General features: G+C 37.3%; 2 protein-coding genes across 3 annotated transcripts in view; one reads left to right on the forward strand and one right to left on the reverse strand.

The window, feature by feature from the left end:
* LOC122077123 (sucrose nonfermenting 4-like protein) overlaps positions 1 to 7,203 on the reverse strand; it is a 28,224-nt gene extending 21,021 nt beyond the window's left edge. The window contains exons 1-7 of the mRNA XM_042642930.1: positions 7,018 to 7,203; positions 6,479 to 6,864; positions 6,230 to 6,317; positions 3,225 to 3,410; positions 2,952 to 3,086; positions 2,789 to 2,848; positions 2,063 to 2,152 (exon numbers count right to left, since the gene is read on the reverse strand). Of these exons, the coding sequence (XP_042498864.1) occupies positions 2,063 to 2,152; positions 2,789 to 2,848; positions 2,952 to 3,086; positions 3,225 to 3,410; positions 6,230 to 6,317; positions 6,479 to 6,546 (627 nt within the window). The 5' untranslated portion in view covers positions 6,547 to 6,864; positions 7,018 to 7,203. The remainder of the gene's footprint in view (positions 1 to 2,062; positions 2,153 to 2,788; positions 2,849 to 2,951; positions 3,087 to 3,224; positions 3,411 to 6,229; positions 6,318 to 6,478; positions 6,865 to 7,017) is intronic.
* A 5,845-nt stretch (positions 7,204 to 13,048) lies between these two features.
* LOC122076668 (DNA repair protein recA homolog 3, mitochondrial-like) lies at positions 13,049 to 22,198 on the forward strand. Of its 2 annotated transcripts, none has more exons than XM_042642094.1 (9): positions 13,049 to 13,408; positions 13,508 to 13,567; positions 15,093 to 15,150; positions 16,221 to 16,438; positions 16,873 to 16,960; positions 17,726 to 17,898; positions 18,085 to 18,231; positions 20,314 to 20,448; positions 21,128 to 22,198. In XM_042642094.1, the coding sequence occupies exons 2-9, from the start codon at positions 13,511 to 13,513 to the stop codon at positions 21,494 to 21,496; spliced, it is 1,245 nt and encodes a 414-aa protein (XP_042498028.1). In that variant the 5' UTR covers positions 13,049 to 13,408; positions 13,508 to 13,510; the 3' UTR covers positions 21,497 to 22,198. The 2 variants fall into 2 exon arrangements, with proteins under 2 accessions (XP_042498028.1, XP_042498029.1); XM_042642095.1 differs by having other exon boundaries at positions 13,054 to 13,408; positions 13,563 to 13,567.
* Positions 22,199 to 22,566: the final 368 nt, after the last annotated feature.

A 22,566-nucleotide genomic window follows, 5' to 3' on the forward strand; every position in this document is an offset into this window, starting at 1 on the left:
TTTTTTTTTTTTTTCACTACTGGAACCCTGCAGAGAGCTCGACTGAGAAGAGGTAGGTAGGGGTTTTTGCCGGCTTCTCTGTCGACTCTTTCTTCTTCTCTTGCTGCTGTCTCTTTTTTTTTCTTTTTTGATTTCTCAGTCCCTGTAAGAACAGAGAACAGAGAACGGGAATGGAGAAGAGAGATGGAGGGGTGTTATCAATAGGGCCAAAATAGGGAATGGGGGAGAGAATAGGGAGTTGCAGGGAGTGGGAATGGGGGAGAATAGGGAGTTACCGGGAGTAGTGTGGGAGTTGCAGGGATGGGTTGTGGGATGAAATTGTACTTTAGAAGAGCAAGGGAAGGGATCCTTCGGCTCTGATACCAAATTGATGGAGTAGCCTTAGAGAGAAGAGGGAAAATCGTACAAAAGAGGGAAGAGGACACACCACGCACAAATTCACTAATCTAAAAATTTAATTCACTCTAAAAATTAAACATTGAGTTATGTAAGTATATAAAGGGAAAATAAAAGGCTACTCCTACTTAAACTCTAATACTGAATAAACTCCTAATTAGACTCCAAACATAAACCTACTTCTCTACCTCCTACGTATCCTACTCAAAGACAAATAAAAGGCATAATGTAAAACTAACTACTACCGGCCATTGTTGGACCAAAAACCTGGGCTGAACCGGTTCTTCTTGGCCCTTGGCTTCCACAGTCGGTCCTACTGGTCCAACCAGGTAAGTGCAACTGTATCTACATCACCCCCCCTCCCAAAAAAAAAATCCCTTTGGGGGGGTGCAAACACACTGAAATCAATGAGGCTGAAGCCGTTCGATGGAAGACCAACAATCCCTAACCTTAAACTAAGGAATTAGGGACAATATTAGGGATATATCACAAGAGTTAGACAGCTACCAAGGTTTGGATGAGACTGGAACTCCAATCAAGTTTCCTACTCTGGTCGAGTATGGCAGTGGGGGTGCGATGGTCTAGTGATATCTTACAGTAGCCAGAAAAGAGAATGGTTTCTAACTTGGCAAGTAAAAGAGATTGGTAAGGAGGACTGATGCAATCTAGAATTCACTATGAGCCCACCAAAATGAAGTAAGAGTCAATTTAAAAATGTAGTGGCAATTCTGTAAATTCTGGAACAATTTAGGACCTTTCGGAAGAAGAGAACAGAATCAGGGACATATAGGCAAGAAACCAGAAACAAATTAATGAAATAGGACTAATCTGGAATTTAAATTCAGAATGCCAGGGCTTTGAATGATTTTATCAAGATCTGTCCTAACTTGGAATGTTCCAAAGTTAAAGCCACCTTCAACCTTGCAATCCTAGTGTCAATGGTCGTAGAACTGAACCGTATCAGTAAGCACCCCCCCACCCCTGATGGCTTGTATCATGATTATTTCTTATTCTGCTGCATAACATCGCAGATTATTTCAGGAGAATTCTGGCACTGTTCCTCCAGGGCAGACTACGAGGAAACCCACACCCCTAAATGATGTGTTTATTTTTTTGGATATCCTGGTACAATTTTGTATCTGAAGTTACCACAACAAAAAACAATACAAATCAAATCAATTAAAACTGGGGGCTGTGCTCTGACTCTTAAATCTGGAAGCCATTCCAGCCTATCTGTTGATTTGCCACATGGCAGTGTCTGTTGGCAGTCAAACTTTGTGCATATGTCCACAACATCCGATAATCTGTCGATTTTTAGTCCAATGAAACATTGTTATATGTAGAATAATGCTTAAAAATCATTTGAGAAACTCAATTCTCTTTGTAGCATTTGAACTATGGAATAAACAAAAGGAACAATCCTATATGTGTATAGGCGACACAGTTGAGATGCACCACTAAATTTAACATGTAGCCGATGAGCCAATCCTCCATCCAATGACTAAATCCCACCTCCATGCCAGCAGTCCAGCTCTGTTAGAGCCAGTGGCAGTTTGCATTAAAACCATCAACAGATAGCTAGGTATCGAATAAAGTATATTCATATCAAACCTTTATAACGACCCAGCCATAAGATTAAACAGAGAAACATAAATGAGATACAAACCTCTTTTAGGATCAAGATGAAATCGGAAGAAGTCAGCATTCCTGAAAGTTGTCCCTTGGAGTCGTCCCAAATAGGTACAACAGCAAGTCCCTGTAAAAACAAATATGAAATTGTATTTTAAATTCTTCCAAAGTCCTAAAAGGTCGAGCATATCAAGAAAATATGTAACACAACACAAGAAAATTTAGTGTTTTTCAAAACACATAGGTGAAGACAGTAAACCCTAGTCGTAGTATACAAGGATGTAACTAATGTCTTGTATCAACCAAGGGTCCAGAAATCAGTACTTGGGATTGGATTGATCCTGACCAACATTGATCTGGATTGGTCTGGATCAATGGCAACCAATACCAATATGGATTGACTGATCTGCCATTGGATACCAATACCTGAAACCTTATTATCAACTGTTAGCATCTTAAACCAGGATCCATGTCACATATTAAAAGCATACTAAGAACACTCCCAAATAGTGTAATTGGCATAACAGGGGCCTCCATTCTTCTCTCGAGCGCATGAAGGCACCATAAAACTTTCAGGTTCGGGAGAGGCTTGAGCACTCCAAGTGAACAGTGGAAATAGAAAATATCCATGATCTCAAGGGTGTGAAGACATAATGAATGTTTTTAAGCATGACTCTGTGTGTGTGTGTGTGTGTGTGCAATATGTGTTTTATGTGTCATTATAAGAAGAATTAAATATAAAATAAAATAAAAGCATGCCTACCTGTTCATACATAATATGAAATGCTTGTTTCACAGGCAATTTAACATCCACCGCAAAGACCTGAAAATTTACAGAACCATTCCAATCAGCAAACCCACCCATAGGAAGGCGCATTATGGAAAATAAAAATAAAAGTCAAGTGGAATTTGTTGAGTATGCGAACCTTGCCTGAGTTGGGAAGCAACTCATATGCCGTACATCTTGACAATAGTACAGAAAGGCGACAACGAGAAACATCTATGTCACTTTCTGAGATTTGTAACACTGGCTCCCGTTCTGTGCCACCTGACAATGAAGCCTGATTGGTATGACAGGAATAGACAACACATATGCAATTAAAATGCATGAATTAAGATAAATGAAAATGAGATACCTCTCCTAGGAAAAGGAAAAGAATAGGTCAATAAATTAGCCACGAGATGGTTTCTAAACTAACCGATTGCTGAAAGTTGCCGTTATCCACATCCATGCCTGATTTAGAAGGAACAGGCTCTGAACATAAAATTGAAGGAGCAAGTTCCAGTTCCTTTACAAGAATAATATTATTTACCATCCCATATTCATCAGTAACATAAGCCTGATTTTCATCCAGCCGCCATACACCATCAACCAGGAACTTGTACTGTCCCAAAAAAAAAAAAAATTTTGTCACCGGAAGAAATCCAATAATCAAATTTGAGAAAAGGAAAGGAACAGTTTTCATCAGCCAAACTAGAGATACATTTTCTTCAGTTACCACATAGCTAGAATCCTGTCTGTAGGACACATAAAAAGCAATGCTAATCCTCATATCTGTGAATCTCCTCATATCTGTGAATCTGTTGTCTGTTCTTTTTTAACGTAAATGTAATGTTAATGGGGAAACAATACCTATGTCTCTAACATAACCATGTAAGATAGTTAAAAGCATGGTGACAATGTGCAATCATGAACATTGATGAACAAGAAGCAATGACTAATTCATGATACTTAAAGTGAATTAATCCGCTCTCAAAAACATCTGCAGTCAATTGTTCTCGTGCAAAAATAGAAAGAAAATGACTGAGAATAGGCTTTCACAGTATCTAATATTAAAAAAAAAAAAAAAAAGATTTGACAGTATGATGCAGTATGGGGTTCCAACAACACGGTCAGGATTTAACTTGATAATTTCCATTACAAAATCCCTATATAATTTGTTTTTGCATATGAATCAGTGCAATTAACATATCAATAAAAGGGAACCTCTATGGTAACACTAGTATCGCGTAACACCAACAAAAGTAGAGGTCCAAAGGCTAATAGTCCTCCCTTTCTTGCTTGTCTTGGGGCATTGTGTTAGAGGTGAAACCAAGTGCAACCCTGGGTGATGCACAATTGCACCTGTTGTACCATGATTAAGCCAAGTTATATGGAGCTGAAAACTCAGGAGTTCCAATGGTATCAGTCTTCTGATTTTGTCACTTGTTTTCTCCTATTATTTTAGGAAGCAAGGGCAGTTTCATACTTTTTTCTTAATAATACATTTAGAATGACATTTGAACTCAGTCACTTTTAGTATGACAATGGATTAGTTCGAGCAATCATCCTACACCCAAATTTAGTTTTGAGTGTTCTATTTCTATTTTTATTTTAAACTCTAGATTGAGTCTATGTATGATACCATAATTACATCTTCTATTCAGGGCAATTTTTGGGTGAGGGGGTTCAAAAGTCAAATTAGCATGATTTTGGTAATCAAAAGCTTGTTCAGTTACCATCAAAAACTCAGTATATGATGTAGCCAGATTGATTTGGGAAGTTAACACAAAAAACACTAATACTCTAATGAGGTGTTAGTTCTATGGTAGTACCTCTACTCAAAATCACAATTTAGTTAAAAAAACCAAGAGCTTGTATATACTCATCATACATAGCTTTTATGGTAATAAATGAATAAATTTTGTTAATTGCTTTGGGAATGATTTTATGCTTTTAAGGTTCGGTTGCTTTGGAAATAATTTCTTCTTTTTTTCTACTTTTATTAAATTGTTTGTGAAAGATTCTTGCACTTCGAGCAAAAATTTAGACTACCCATTCATTTCCTGTCATGTAGATGCCACAAGTAAAGGAGTTTATGTTGGCAATGGGCAAATATAGTCCAAATAGATTTTGTCAAATCTTTTTTTTTTATGTGTTTGTAGCAGAAAAAACATTGAAACCCCACAAAAAAAACCCAATACATGATGGATTATATGAATGAATTAGGAACCCCATTCGATATGTGCCCTACCCAGGTCATTCCACATCTATCTAATAGTCACAAGACCAGATGAATAACCAATGTGGCAAATCTAGGCACTTCAGATGGGAAATTTTAAACCCCACATCAGTTGGCGGCATTTTCCCGACATATTAATACTAGGGACGAGGGCTCCAATCAATGAGGTAACCGCTGCCCTCGCCAGATGGGGAGCTACAGGGTTCTAGACGTCGAAGGCAAGCTGTATTAAGAGCAGAGATGGAGCCAGTCTGACCCACCAGGTGATTCTTCAAGAATCAAGTCACAAGCATGTTTAGAACTCCTCGATATATAGCATCCAGACAGCTTTTTAGAGTAGCACATGAGCATGTGCCCGCATGTTCAGAAACCACTGATTGCAGGGGCAACAGTATTTAAGTGGCAAGACAATTCAGTATGTTGGCTACAGGCATTCAGAACTGACCACCATCATAGCATCCAGACAGCTTTTTAGAGTAGCACATGAGCATGTGCCCGCATGTTCAGAAACCACTGATTGCAGGGGCAACAGTATTTAAGTGGCAAGACAATTCAGTATGTTGGCTACAGGCATTCAGAACTGACCACCATCAAGATGTGAGAGTTCATTTAGTTTTCGCACTACAGGCTAATCAATTTCAAGGGTGTATTCAGTGGCCAACTGTCAATTGATCAAATTAACCAAGGGGTGTGAAAAGAGGGAGAGGGGGTAAGGAAATTTGAATCGAGTTTAAGAAGAAGAACAACAACATCAAAAATTTTATCCCAACTTAATGGGGTCGGATACATAGAGATTCCAAGTACGGACGAGCGCAAGGATCAATGCAAAAAGAGTGACAGGTTTATGGCTAATTATAGTAAGTGTCAGGCTGTGAACCACTACAAATCAACCACAAGTTTATAATGATTGACTATAATAAGGTACCGGCTGTCTACCTAACGTACAATATAGATCGGTCAGGCTAAAGTGTCCTACATGCATTACGTCCATCACCCAACTTACTTTTATGAAAGGAGGAATGAGATAACGAATTCTTGACGCTCCCGCTAAGCACAAAAGTAACAACTCAAATATTAAAAAGAACAGCAACTGAAAAAATCGGATTAATATGGATTTTCACTCGCTCCAAACTTCTAAGTAACCAGCCAGCCATGTGCAGGAAGGGAAATAAATGAGTAAATTGAAGTAAGACTCAACATACCTGATGATATCCTGGTGCAAGATTGCAAATTGCCTGAAAGACAAGGGACGAACCCTCCACTGGAGTCATCGGAAAATGCTCAGTCCACCTAATCAACTCAAATAATTCAATTAGAAGAGCGGAAAGGGGGGGGTGTTGGCGTATGCAGCAAAAACAGCAATAAAATGTCTGATGGCACTTCAAAGAAAAAAAAAAAGCACACTTCTACAAAAAGGAAACATTCTCTTCTTGGGGGTGAAAGAAGTCTACCTGGTGAAAGAACCGCTAAGAAAGACCTGCCGACCACCATATGGCCATGCAAATCGTGTCGGAACCATTGCTATGGGGACCCGCCGAGATTCTCCCGTGACAACCAACAATAATTTAATTCTTGTAATTCCAACTGATCACATCGAATCCCCCCCCCCCTAAATAAACATACACACAAAGCCCCCTGCAAATCGATGAGATCAACCGGCAGAAGCAGAACTGGGGACCCTCCGGACAGTGGAGGACCCCGGAGTAACCAACGCTAGTGAAATTTCTCTCTTTGGAAGCCTTGATTTTCAAAAATCCGGAGACGAGAAACCGAACCTATCGAGTTATAAGGACCGGACCAAAACCCTAGCAGCGGCAACGGAAGAAACGATAGTAGCCTGTCTCGGATATGCGAGCGCTAGTATTACTCAGAGAGAAATAAGGCAATTCCGGCTATTTATACAGCTAAAACGAGGTCAATTCAATAATTGGAGGTGAAAAAAAAAAAAAAAAAAAAAAGGAATGGATTCAGAAAAAAATTCTCCTCATACTCTTCGTTAAGATGGAGGGCGGCGTATTTTGGAGCCCTTCCGACGATCTCTGAGTGAGAATCCGGCATTGGCGACCTTTCTTTCGTATACACGCAATTTGATGTGGAACCATCACATGCAGGTGCGGAGCCAACAATGAACAAGCTCCCCTCCTCTCTCTCTCTCTCAAAACTCAAAACTCAAAACTCAAAGAAAGGTTAACAGAGGTGAACCCGGTTTAACTTTCTAAATTAAATTTCTCCACAAGTCCTTTTTTTTTTTTTGTTTTTTTGGAAGGTGGTGGGGTTAAGAATTCCTTCACAAGTCACATGCACCAGGATGCGGTCACGACTCACGATTCACGACTCACGAATCACGGCTCACACAACTTTTATACTCTTTTTCTTTAGAAAAAGTAAGGAGAAAATTACTTGATTACCCAAAATTGAGTTTAACTTACAAAATTACCCACCCAATGTTTATATTAACAGAACTATCCAAATTGAGTTTGGATATTACAATAATACCCAAAACAGTGTCGCACCCTCACCCACATTCCCTTTTTGACATTTTTGCCCTACTTTCTTCATCTCCTCCTTCGCTACCTCACAACAACATCTTCTTCTTCACAAAGAAAAAAAAAATCGAAAACCACCACGGCCAGCAACGTTGTGCCACCTCAATGGGGTCTCCTGATCAGACTACTCCCACTTCGCTTCTTCCTCCTCTCCACTTCTCTGTCACTTAACAATAACTTTCATTTGTTTTATCGCCGAAAATAATAGTAATTGTGAAACAATTGTGAAGAAAGCCACCGGAGATGACTCGTATACACTGCAATCGCATCATTGATTTTGAGTAAAATACCATTTTTGTCACTTGCAGAGAAAGGGTCATAATAGAAGAAGGAGGAAAAGTGTTGAGGGTTAGATGCAGAGACGCATCATCATATCCGTGTGGCATCACATTTACATGTTTCCACTGGACTGTATTTGCAAGTCAGAAAGTCGACATTGCCTCCGATTTAGAAAGGCATAGTGAGAGCAGTTAATATCTATCCCTTGGATCCCTCCATTAATTCTCTCTCTCTCTCTCTCTCTCTCTTCTCCGTGTTTTGAGAGACGAACAATCTCTTCCCTTTAACCTCCATTAAATTTTAAATTGGATTTTCCCCTCTATCTATTTTACTTAAAAAGTAACAAAACACAAAGTTTATGGATCGCAATTATTTCCATCATCATTCCCCACCCTGTGGTGTTGTGGTGAGAATTGGGATGCAGAATGCTCTTTAAGGACAGGAACACAAGGACTCAACAGGTGCCCCTCTCAAAACCCAAATCCAAATCCAACCATGAAATCCAAACAACGCAAGCAGCGAGAAAACTCCATTTCCGCCTCCGCTGCTACCCCTATTTTTTCCAACCCTTTCATTGTCTGGCTCTGCAACAGTGTTCTAACACAACCCTTTCGCATCACCGTTGATAGATGATGTATCGCCTCTGCAGATACACGTTGAAGCTCGCAACCCATCGTTGGGAGCAAAAAATTTGTAGGTCATGGTTGGGCTAAGAAGGAGATGGGTCATGGTGGCAGGGTTACAAAATGGCTTGGGTTACAACAGGGGTAAGGTTGGAAGGGGTTGCAAGGGAGGGACATCGAACATGGTGTTGGTTGTGGCGATGGACTAGGATTGGAGCTACTTGGGTCGCTAGAGGTTATGCTTTTATTGTTATTTGTGGTAGTGTTGTGGCAGAGTTAGGGAAGAAGAGGGTAAAAAAGTCAATAAAATATAAATGGTGATGGTGGGTACTGTTTTGGGTAGTTTTGTAAATCAAAACTTAATTTTGTTTATTTTTGTTATCTGAAACATAGAATGGGTAATTCTGTAAAGAGAAACTCAAAAATGGGTAGTTAAGTAATTTTTCCAAAAATAAAAAATTGTCATCTTTTTTTTTTTTTTGGGTAAATTACTGTAATCTAAATCTACCTAAAAATAATCTCTAATCTCAATCAATCATCATCGGATGCCTTTCACCATAAACAATCCTCGGAATCTTTTTAGGCTTTTTAACCAATGAAGCATCGTTGTCTCATGCCATGTGTTTAGTAGGGAAGATTTTGGAATCCGGTTATGGAATGTAACAATGCCAACGTGTCCCCAATTATTAGGTTAGCTATCAAAATAAAATAAAAAATACTAACACATGATAATATAAAAATTATAATTATACAATGATTTTTTTTTTTGTCTATTTCTTTCAAAAATTTAAAAATAATAATAATTATTTGATTGATTATCAAACTAGCCTAAAAGAAAACTCTCCAACGAGATATAACAATCCGAAATTAGAGATGGGATTGGCCTCCATCAAATTGGTTGGAAACTTGGAATCGACTAGTTCAAACTCAAATAGTCAAGTGTTTAACCTACAAGTTGGGTGGAATATAAAGTATATATTTTTTGATTGATTATAAATTTTCTTTTTTACCTTAATAAATTTGAGGATCTTGTTGTTAGAAGAGATAAGTTTAGTTGATTTTGTGCACTATAATAAATAGATAAATAAAAATAACCAAAATTAAATATCAGACATAATTCATTAAAAACATTAAATATCAAATATTATTAATTGGTGATTCAAAGAGGGTAGATTACAAGTATTTGTTGGATTAATGATTGGGTTTGATTGATTTTTATTTGAATTGGATGGATAAATTTATTTTTTTAATGCAGATGGATGATTCACCGAATTTGATTTTGATTCCTCGAACCATGTTGACAACAACTCGCATTAATGAAATTCTTAATAATAATAATAATAAATCACATCTTAGGTATTTAACGCATGTATATTTACATTTATATACCTAATATTCAAACATTTATGTTTTGGGAGACCCAAGCACAAATGGTGTTTAATATATGTTAATAGGTGATAATGAAATGGCTAAAATACCATAAATTTACATTAAATAGTTTAAAATATAAATATATGATTCAACGTCACAATTTTTTAACATACGATTTCAATCACGACTACTTGTATATCAATGTAAATCTCAAAAACATTAATGATACTATATAATTTAAGACCACGCCTCCAATAGCTTAATGAATATAGTGTTTTGAACTTGAGCTCGAGCTCTTTGAAATGGGAAACTGGAGAGGATTTTTTGTACCCTCATTTGAGGAAGATGAAAAAAGGGGATGGAAAGGGTAGTAACGTCAAGTTTGGATTGGATTGATGGTTGTCAGGTAAAGTGGGGTTGGTGTGGTTTTTTCGTTCAACAATCTCCCAACCATTAGTTTCCTTGTTGACAAGTGACACAAGTAGAGCTCATTGGGGAGGATCCAAACATAACAAAGAAGGACAATTTGGGCATTTAAAAGCATTAGGGGAGAAAAAGATGTGGGAGTATATTTTTTGGGGAAACTAAGGATTAAAGTATCGGTATCGGTCATCATATCGATTGGTCAAAATTAAAATACGTATCGGAGGGTATCGTATTGTATCGGAGATACGCTAAAATACGCTAAAGATACGCACATAAATGGATAGGGAACACATTTTTATACACTTTTGCATAAAAAAATAGCTAAAAAAACTATATATAACATGTAGAATGCATAAACACTTAAGTAAAGGGTATCGTATTGATAGACAAATATATTGAGTTGAAAATGTTCAAAATGATGAGGTTTGAGTTTCTAACAGTTTTTTCTTTCCTCGTTGCCATTGCCACTGTGATGAGTGCCGTGAAGAGTGTCGTGGTGGTTTAAATCCTTGGCTAGAACCTTCTTCTTCAATAGGAGCAACTACGATGATATTCTGCACTTGTCGAATATAGGCACAATATTTACCCCAGTCGAAATATTTATGGTAGTGGGTCTCCCATTCATTGTAGAAAAATTAAATTTTTTTTATAGAAGTTGTAGATTAAATGTTTTTAAAGAACATATAAAAAATCAACAAAGTGTGGACCAATATATTTGAGTAGATATAAGAAATTAAAAAAAAGATTGAAACCCTCACTTTTTTGGGGAAAAAAATGTGGGTTTCATTTGAAATCATGTATTTAGTAATTATAAGTTATGACATTATTTTTAAGAGTTGAATGAACTAAATTTTATGAAAAAAAAAATGTACATTTGGGGATTTTTTTTTTAAATTAATTTCGGAATAAAAAAATAAAAAAATATAATTTTTTGAGAAAAATAAAAAATTTCAATGGAAGTTGTAGAACATTTGTTTTTACATAACATATAAAAAAATATAGAAAACTGTTGGTGAGAGTGTGAAGTGTTTGTTTCAAACAACAAAAAATTCACACTTAAGTAGCTGTATCGTACCGTATTGGTACGATACGGCTCGACACTGCACGATACCTTCAATACGTACCGATATGGTAATGATACATACATATACTCTCGGGAATTTTCAGATTTTCAAAAATTCGTATCGTATAGTATCGTACGTATCGGTACCGATACGGTACGACAAGATACGATACGTATAATACGCCGATACATAAAAAGAAGCACACAATTTCCCGTAGCGTATCGGTATGTATTGTGCCGATGCCTACCGATATGGATACGTATCGGCCGATACGGCACGATACGCACCGATACTTAAAACCATGGGGGGAACCAAATGTGAAAGCTTGAGTGTGGGGGTTTAAGGTTGCGTTTGGTAAACAAGAGAATAAAAACAAAAAACAATTTACACGAGAAGAAGAAAAAAAAATAAATGGTAAGAAAATTTTAAAAAATATGTATTTAGTTACCATTGGAAAACAAGAAAACAAACATTTTTTGTATTTTTCTCGTGTTTTTTGCAAATTTTTTTAATTTAAAGAAAATTTCACCATATAAGGTGAATTATGATATTACAAAAAGAATATTATCTTGGTTCAAGACATGGCAAGCACGATAAAAATTTCGTAAACCAAAAAATTAGTACAATTTTTGTACATTTTTCTTTTATGATTACTAAACACAACCTTATATTTTACCAAAAAAAAAAAAAAAACACAACCTTATTAAATGTAGGGTAAATATCTGGAAGTGATAAATTTTTTTTTGTAATATAAAAAGTTGGTATAGTCATGTATATTATTCAATTACATAAGTGAAATGACAGTATTTATCTTCGTTGGAAAAATAGCGTGTATTATTAAAGGGCAAGTAAGATAATAAATTATGGTGCACAAGAACCTTATTGGCTTCATAAAAAAAAAAAATGTCCACTACCAGACACATGGAGAAAATGGTGTCTTTTCACTACCCACCCATGTGTAACACAAACAAACAATGTTATTTTTCCCATAAATTATTTGACATGTGAAGGTGCCAATAAGAAAGTCCTTTTAGTGTGTAGTTTCGGGTATTGGAGGGAGGGTTTTATGGGAAATTGGTCGAATAGGAACCTTTTAGGACATTTTATAATGGCCCATTTGTTTATAAGGGTTTTGATGAGGTGAGATTTTGGTACGGATTTTTTCAACCCCCATGAAAAAAGTGTAACGTTTGGTTGAGAGGGGTAGGAAGTGTCCAGACAATATCGGGAAATGAGTTTTTCCAGTCTGCTGATGTGGCCTTCACCCTACCTCTTCCAAAGTCCTACCAAATTGGTGGAACTTTGTGAGGCGGTAACGTTCATTGTTCAACGACTGTCTTTCTCAAATTCTTCTTCTTTTTCCACTTGCTGTATCCAAAATGGGTTTCACAAGGGTTAAAAAAAAAAAAGAGAAAGAGACAAACTGAAGAAATCCATAGAGTAGCACAAAGAAATGGAATCCTATTTGCAGATAGAAGTGGAAGTAGTTTCAGGTTCCGCTTCGGAGGATGAAGATCGATAGTTGAGCAGCCTCTAGAAGAATCGATGAGTTTACTACAACGTTCCCCCATTTCAAGAACAACAGATAGAAATTGTGCGGCTGAGATTTCATAGGTGGAGAACCAAACACTCTTCCATATACATCTATTTTTTTTTAGGTCTATGAGGTGCCAATACTTGATCCCTGATTCTCAAGGTACAATATAAGATTTTGACCATTGAAGTAGCAGAGGCATTGGTACTTTACCACATTTTTATTTTTACTGTTTTTCACCCCATTAACATATTGATCCCATATTGACCACATTTCCACCCCCAATTCCCTGTTAAACAAACGGGCTAAGGGATTGCTACGGACTACAATATCATGGGCGGAGGCGTACAATTTGGGTTTTAAGCTTCGTTGTGAACCGTGACAAAAAAAACATTAGAAAATAGAAGAAAGGAGGAAAGAAAGAAGATGTGGAGCAGAGGATACAAGTTAAAAAACGGAGGGAAACTGAGAAGACAAAAACCCTAGGAATATTGTTGTGCGGAGTCTGCCTAGTGTTGAATAACTGTACCGCAGACAGGTACGTAGGAGATATACAGTCAGTGTTTGTTTCACATTTCACTTTTATTTGTTGTCTCCGTCGAGGTATTGTTTCGTGGGTTTCGAACTTCCACTGCAGGCGATGGCGAGGCTTCTTCAACATGCTTCTTCTCTAAAGCGCTTTCTATTTGCAGCACAGGTTCTAGCTTCCCTCCTAATTTGTTTCCATCTCGTTATGTTATTATTATTTTAGGACGTGAATGTGTCCGGTAGATCCTTGTGATCAAGAGAACGGTTTCTGGATACTATTCGTTTTGTTTGAAACACTTTTCTTCAAGCTTCTTAACACTGGAACCTTCTCAAAAGCTGCGATTTTATGAAGCCTTTAATTTCAGTAGAATTCGAGCTCCTGTTTGTGTGAAGCTTTCCGATTTTAAGATTGCTTTTAATCATTCTTACTAAGTCTTCATTTGTTCAGGGCATTTCTTCCCCCCCCCCCCCCCTCTCTTTTTGTGGGTAGAAATTTCTTTTGCGCTTGATATGATAAACTTTCCCAGTCAGTACTCTGTTCATCATGTCTTAATATATCCACTATGTTTACCTATCAAAGAAAAGGCCCCCGGGGCGGCGGGGGTGGGGGGGGGGGAGATAAATTTTTATTTAGGGTGCGTGTGTGGTTCCGAGAGTATGTTGAAGTAGTTTATTTTTCACTTTTATGAAAGTGATTTACCTGAGTATTAAAATATTTGGTATTTTTTACATGAATCCTAGTGTTGCTGCTCTTTTAAGAATTTAAGACCATATCTTCTGGTAGTGCTGTATGTAATGTAATTTATTACCGTTTGAATGAGGTCATTCCTGGCTTTCCCTTTCTCCTTTAAGCACCTTCGACTTGTACCATATCACTCATTCTTATCGGTGAATTCATTGGTTATTGTCATGCATGGATGGTTTTCCCGTTTTAACTGCTCCTTTCTTCTATTCGTTGCCATGCATGATGAACCATTTGCCTTTTCTTGTTACCGGTCTCTTTTTCCTAGTTCCTTTGAATTCATTTCTGATCACAATTCCTTGGATGGTCATTTATCAATCTCAACATCCTCCATGATTATTTTTTTTTGGGGGGGGGTCATTATGTGAAACTTTTGTAGAGGTTCTTAATGAGGACCATCTAGTTACGAGCTACAGAGACCTATATTGTATCAAACATGCTACTATATTTTTAAAATGCATCCTATTTTATGTTGAAATATGGGTTACTGAATTTAAGAGAACAGGGATTTACTGATTTATTGGTTATGTCTGTGGGGGCTAACCTGTGAGATTATGTTCCCATCAACGACAATGCATTCATAAACATGCATTTAACTTATTATACTATTACCTTTTTTTTTTTTTTTTAATCTATACTCTTCTTCATTAGACGCAGGCATTGTGAAAATTATGTTAGGTTTCATCAGTTATATTTTTTTTTCTGCTTTGTCTGTGAACATAAACTTTCATCTGGTTCAATATTACATTCCGTAACTTATCTTTTTGATGGTTACTATTTATGGTAGGTATTTGCTGATGTCTTAAAATTTGGTAGTATGCAAAGAGAAGGCCATTCAATACAGATGATCTTCCTTCTTTTATTTTTATTTTTGTTTTTTATTTTGTATTTTTAAATATATATATATATATATATATATTAATTTTAAATTTAGCATTTAATGCTTTTGCAGGATTACAGACACGGTATTGGGGGGCTATCTTCCCAAATTTGCTACTTTTCTTCTAAAGGTCTGAAGGTTCCAGCCCAGCTCCTCCTCCCCCCCAACTCCCAGGGCTTTTCTCTTTTCTGGATATTTTTCATTGCATAAAAAGAAATTAAAATTTGTGTATGTTATCGAATAAGTTTAATTTCTTATAATACATTTTGGGGTGGATTATTGATTGAGACATAGGTTTGATGATTTTGTTTCAAGTAAATCTTTTATGCATCATTGTAGATGTTCTTGACTAAGTTTAATTTCTTGGATTTTAGATATCAATTCGGTGAAATAGTAAAATAGATAGCACTAGAAGTACACCATGTTGTAAGGCAAACTACTACTTTATATTTATTAAAATTGAATTCATTCGATAGATATCTAAATTTTTAAATATTCAAACATTGTAGTCAACACAAATATTCAGCCTGCTGCACCCAGTGAGTGGAACCGGGGACCTGGCGTTATTTACAGGTCAAATGATGGGGCAAGTTTTAGAAACGTGGAGCTGATCTTGACATTTTGAGATTGCCCAAATCTGTAGCTTTATTTTGAAGAGAGTGGTCATTCATCTTTGAGAGAAGGGGGCCTCGATTCCTTTTACTTTAATCTGTGAAATTATGTTCTCCCCACAGTTGTAATGGTTCCAATCCTATGGTCTGGGGCTATATTGGAATGTGTCCCCAAAAGTGTAGAGGTAACTTTGAAAACCCTAAGATACAAACATTCAGTAACATACTAACATTCTGTCACTAATTCCACAGTGAACTTCAAAAGAAGACAGGCTAGGAAAAAAGTGTTGCATTTTTTTGCATACCCGTGGAATAGTAGAACTGGAGTAGCTGTGGATCTCTTCAAGGCATTGAGAGTTTTGGATAACTAAATCCCTATGTTAATTAGTGTGCACTTTATGCCTACTTGCCTAGATGATTAAATGCCTAGTAAACTCCATTTATAACTGTGGGCGAACACTTTAGGGCTAGTACTTAAGTTGGTATTATTTGACGATGCAACTCTCTGGTCAATGACTGGTTGACTACTTCCTCCAGTCTTTTCTGAGTTATGAGCTGATGTCAGGTTTCATTGTTTCTTTATCTGCAGTTGGTCGGAAGTCTAAGTCTGATGGAAGTGATTCTGGTGAAGAGAATATGTCTAAGAAAGATTTGGCCCTACATCAAGCCCTGGATCAGATAACAAATGCCTTTGGGAAGGGAGCAATCATGTGGCTTGGTCGCTCTGTTTCTCCTAGACATGTTCCAGTGGTGTCTACAGGATCTTTTGCTTTGGATATGGCGTTGGGGATTGGTGGACTCCCAAAGGTAAATCTGTGTGTGCCCCCTGGACTGCAATCCGTTGCTACTCAGAGTGAGGTTCTTTGGTGATCTTATTGTTTTGTTTCATCTCTAATTTATTTCTATTCCATCATCCAGTTGGATGCTCTCCAATGAGCAAATCCTAACGTATTTTTAAAGAGAAAGGAAGGGATTAGATGCTTTCCTTTCTTATGATTTTGAGTTATATAATGATCCGGTATTTGGGGTGATCAGAAGCCAGTACTATTTCACAGTTTTGCTTCCCATGCCTTCACTTATCATTTTCTCTGCTAGTAACAAATCAGGTGTTTATATCTTATATTCAAAACCTAGTGGTTAGAATGAATAATTGTATTTTTTTTTTTTAATCTTTGCCTCTTACCATTTCATTGCTTATTACTGTATTGATTTTAAGTTGTGTTAGCTTTGTTGTTTTGCAGGGACGTGTTGTGGAGATATATGGCCCAGAGGCCTCTGGGAAAACAACTCTTGCTCTTCATGTAATTGCTGAAGCGCAGAAACACGGAGGTGACTGCTAGGCTGTTAGAAAATATTGTACTTTACTTTTCTGGTTTAGAGAGTGTAGAGAAGTTAATTCTTTGTAGGTTGGCAAAGAGCTTAAAGAAGTGTCAAAGCTTCTGGTTAGAGCTGATAAAGTACTGTATTTATTCGTGCTGGGCCTCTCATCTATATCTGTAGAGTTTCTTAATAATGCAGCTAAGTAAGAGTTGATAAGGTATTGGAACAGCGCAAATTGCAAAATTCTAGTTTCCATTCCAACATTCCATGTACAACTCACTTCCTGTGAATTGATTTGGACTATTCAATTTTCCTGCCATCTATTGGAGAGAGTGTAAAGTCATACCTAATAGCACAAACCTAAGATTTTTAGGTTGCCCTATTTATTGTGTCATTTCTCCTGACCAACAAATTGATTTTTAAATTTCCTTAAATGGATAGTCCCATTAATTAATGCTTTAGTCTTGCATATTGAGCATAGGGTCCAAGAAAATCCCAAGAGATGTGTTCATTGCAGTCTCATAGATCTTCACATAAGTGGATCTTATATTATCCCTCTCTCTATCGTTTAATTAAATAGGTTTGTGTCATATTCATGCTTTTGTTTTCTCTTCAACTGAATGCGATTTATCTTCTCTTCAAAGATTTCAAGGAGCACATTACCCATTATGATTTTTCATTTGCATGTAGTGATGAGTTATTTGAATGCATTCTGGTTTTTTGGATCTGCTGCTCCAATTTATTAACATGTTCCATGATATCTCCTTCTTGTAGGCTATTGTGTCTTTGTTGATGCTGAGCATGCTCTTGATCCAAAGTTGGCTGAGGCTATTGGTGTCAAGACTGAAAATTTGCTTCTGTCACAGCCAGATAGTGGTGAACAAGCACTAAGTCTTGTGGACACCCTAATTCGCAGTGGGTCTGTTGATGTTGTTGTTGTGGACAGTGTAAGTGGTTCAAGTAGAGGGTTTTCACCTGGGTTCTGTAGATGTATTGTGCATGAAGTACAAAGGGCATCGTTCTTATTTTCTTCGCAAGCTTTTGCTTCTTATTTCCTCCAATTGGATGCTTTGGATAATATCCACGAGTCAGCATTGAATAGTTGATCTGTTTATAACCGTTTTGAATTACAGGTAGCTGCTCTTGTACCTAAAGGTGAACTTGATGGTGAAATGGGGGATGCACACATGGCAATGCAAGCAAGATTGATGAGCCAGGCACTTCGCAAGTTGAGCCATTCTTTATCCCTCTCCCAGACTATTTTGATCTTCATAAATCAAGTGAGTCTGAACCCCTCCCAAAATTTTCCTTTTCTCCTCTTCCCCCTTTTGGTGGACATGGTGAATCAAAGAGCCCAAAGAAAGATTGGCTTAGAGATTATGACAAAAAAAACCTAGACATATGCATCCTAATAACGTTCAATGTTGGAAACTTGGAATTGACAGGACTACTGTATAAAGTCTCTCTTGAGATGTCAAATGTGGATTGTTGCATGCCCATTGGTTCAATGATTGTATCAAATCTTCCTGTGGAACATTATGTTCATTATGGAAAAATGTTGTGTAGCCTTCCTCAAGACGTGTGAACATTTCCTAGATCCATCTGTGATTTATTGACCGTGCCTAGCCTTCCTATCAATAGCTGTTATTGATATCAATTAGCCACCACCTTGATTATGATTTGTTGAATATGATGTGGTAATTTAGTAATTACTGATTACAATATACTTTGTTTTGGCTCTTTAATGTAGTTAAAGGCTAACTGTACACATACTTTTTTTGGTTGATAAGGATTTCAAATTGTTGTCTTTGTATCCAAGAAAAATTAAATTTTTTTTTTTTTTTTTTGGGTCAAAGGAAACCTGTTTTGGCTAGTACTGTATTTTTGGGAAATCAAAGCTAAAATTTTCTCACCTTAACTTGCACTTTTTTTGGGGGGGGGGGGGGGGGGTGGGTGGGTGTTATGTCTATAATACATTAATGCTTGTAGTATATCATTTTGTGAGTGCATTTTATCCAGTTTGAAGTATGGCTTGTAGTAGGAATCCAGATTTTGTTTGGTTCTATGACTCTACATAAACACATCATAAGATACCTTTTAACGATGATGAATTAAGACAATAACTTGCTTGGTGATTTGGTGTTGAATTTTGTCTCTTGATTACATTTTTTTGGGTGAGCTCTGCAGGTATAATAGAGTTTTACTGTAGTGATTACCAACTCATTGGATTCTATTTTCTTCTCTTTGTCCCCTTTTATTTCTTTATTTTGTTAAAAAAACTCTAACCCTAAATGGTTGACAAATCTAAATTCTTCTTTCATACTTCTCTTTAATCTAACACAACACCCTAATGGCCTTACCTAAGAATTCTAAATCTTTTCTATGGTGCCATCTTTGATCACCCTAATTAAGCCTATTTTTTGCGGATGAACCATTGGATTTCCCTACTTTAACCTTTAGATCCATATCTGGGGATGCCATAACTGGTCCTTCTGTTTCTCTAAAGATTGTAGAGTTCATATCCCTGTGTAAACTCCAAATTGCTGCAATTAAGGGCTACATCTGCCAGGGACCTTTATTTCCCTTCCCAGAGGGAGAAAATTGTTGTTCAGTCTTTAGAAGAGACTGATTCTGAAGCTTCAAACTTTTTTAAGGTTCCTCAATTGGTGTTTTCGCCTATGCAGTCAATATGTAAGAGTTTTGAGGTCCACTTTCACTACAATTAGCAGAGTTGTCTTTTGGCCGTATTAGGCTGCCTTTGACTCAAGCAGGCAAGCTTGGAAAATGCCATCACTGGCTGGCAGTTTTTATTTGTCCTTGATTGGGTAACAACTAATAAATAATTTGAGTCAAATATGCCTTGTGACAATTTGGGTACGACTATAGTTTTACATGTTTTTCTGTAGAGCCAATAACCTTTTATCATTATTAAAAAAAGTATGGCTTTTGAATTTACGAATTGACCTCGTCCTGGCGTCGTGGTTATTTCAGCATCAGAAAGAGTTGAATCAAAAATTTCATGTTAACCTATATAGTTAAATAAATTGAGCCCATCCCAAAATTCTTCTAGTTTTATCCAAAATATTCATGCGATATTTCTTGTGGTGGGTTCCAACAACTCAGCTCATATAATGGTTGAGTTGCTCAGTATTTAACCCCCCCTCCCCCCACCCCCGCAGAACAGAAAAAAAAAAGGGCTAGTATGAGGAAACTGAATACAAGGGACACAGATTTATCTTAGCTGGTTATTAAGGGGGGGGGGGTCAAAGGTTCGTCCAAGATTGGGAAGTCTAGCTTGGTGGAATTCTGCTTTGAATGTTGATCTATTTCATGATGGAAGAATTCTTGTCACATGCTTTCAGGTGAGATCAAAGCTGGCCACTTTTGGAGGATTTGGAGTTCCAACTGAAGTTACTTCAGGAGGTAATGCTTTGAAGTTCTATGCATCAGTGCGCCTAAATATTAAAAGAATCGGGCTTGTCAAGAAGGGGGAAGAGGTAATATCTTTCATCCATTACCTATCCCCAAAAAACCCTGCGTAGACTTATTGTGTAGAGACGTAGAAGGGTAAATTCAAGATAGTTACAATGAAAGAATACCTGTATTGTTCGGAACTACTAACGAGTGGGTCCCATCCATTGTTTGCTTGTAGTTTCCAAATGCAGACTTCTCTTTTTTTTTCCCCCTGAAAGAAACTGTCTCTCCTCTTCAATTCAAGCAAACTATGGATGGGACCCACTCGTTAGTAGTTCCAAATATTTAAAATATGGTTTATTAAATATTGTATCTTATCCCCCCACCCCCCCAAAAAAAAAGAAAAAAGGAATTGAATATTGTAGGAGTGGGCTTTAATGCTTTTGGAAGAGATTCCTTAAATGCATGTTCTTTTTTCCTTCCAAAAATGACAGTCAATATGAGATAATGGGAATAAATATAAAATGTTATACTAAATGTAAATTTATTTTAGCATACCAGAACACATCTTGCACCATATTTTCCCTTCGATTAGATATGGTACCATCTAGGATATCTGTTAGGCTGAAATTGGGCCATTTGGGTCCCATCATCACATTTGGTTCCCATATGCCAGGGGCCACCCATAACTCCTAGACTTGTTTCTTACTTAAAATAGAATGCATTTGTTGTTGATGGATGAATCTTTTGTGAATTTTGAAGACAATCGGGAGTCAAGTTCTTGTGAAGATAGTAAAAAACAAACATGCTCCGCCATTTAAAACAGCTCAGTTTGAACTTGAGTTTGGCAAGGGGATATGCCGTGATGCAGAGATTGTAGAGTTGGGTTGCAAACACAAATTCATCACCAAGAAGGGAGGGGCATACTACAACTTTGATGATAGGAGCTTCCATGGCAAGGATGCTATTAAACGATACTTAGCTGAGAACGGGGATATTCGAGATCAATTGATGACTAAGCTCCAGGATGAGCTACTGCACATTGAGAGTGACAAGGATAAGGACACAGAAGTTGAGAGCATTTCACCTGATTCAACTGATGAGGAAGCAACCACTGCTGCTGAGGCCTAAGGTTGCAATCCACGTAAAATGTTTTTTAGTTGGGCCTCCTTATTCCAGCACAAAGCCAAGGCTTCTGGTGTGCAAGTGTCCTGTTTCAATCACTGCTGCTGAGACGTTAGGTCGCAATCTATTTGAAGTTTACTAATTTGGGTCGCCCTATTCCAACACATAACCAACGCTTCTGGGTGTTTCAATCACTGCTGCTCAGGGGTAAGGTTGCAATTCACTTAAAGTTGTTTGCTAAGTTGGGCCACCTTATTCCAGGAAAAACTGAGGCTTCTGGGTTTGCGGCTGTGTTCTGTTAATTAGTATAGACAGGCACAAATATGGTTGCATAGGGTTGGGATGGCCTCAGATCCATGTCGGCTGCTACGGGTGGTTTGGAATCAGGTGCAGTGGATTTTGCCAACATATATATATATATATTTATATATTTCCCTCTTTTTAATTGGTTGATGTACAAGTTGATATTAATATATGCATAGATGGTAAACCAGAGCATGGCATCGATGAATTATGCAGGGCCAGACATCCGTCAGCTTCAGCACTTAAATTGTTTAGAATGGTGAGGTTCCTTTTTTTGTGCTAATATCGATCTAGTTTCATTGCAGTTGCGGAACTGTAGGAGGGAAAAAAAAAGTATTTGTTGTCAATTCATTACTTTCTGTACCCTAATTTATTGTTAATGGTTGTCCTCCCATTTTGATCTCTTGAAGCTTGTTTTAATATTTGCCAGAAGTAATTGACGTCTTTCTAGTGATCTCTAGAGCCTTCATCTGCATCTATCTCTTCTTCAATATCTTCACTTCTGACCGTTTTTGGAGGTTCTTCCGCACCATTCCCTTTTTCTCCTGCTTCAGTTAGGTGGCTCTGAGCTTCTGGTCGATGTTCTTGGTTTCCACAACTAAAACAACCACTAGGATTTCCTAGCACCTCGTTTCCTTTCAAAAACCATGAAACAGCGACTCGGACTTTGCATCGATTTAGTTTATGATTTTGAGTTAAGAAAGGAATTCGAGGATGCTTGTATTGGTGTTTGCTGGGTCTCGGGGCTTCGACACCTAATAAATGAGTCCAGC

This window comes from Macadamia integrifolia, chromosome 4, assembly GCF_013358625.1.
Source record: "Macadamia integrifolia cultivar HAES 741 chromosome 4, SCU_Mint_v3, whole genome shotgun sequence".
NCBI classification, from domain to species: domain Eukaryota; kingdom Viridiplantae; phylum Streptophyta; class Magnoliopsida; order Proteales; family Proteaceae; genus Macadamia; species Macadamia integrifolia.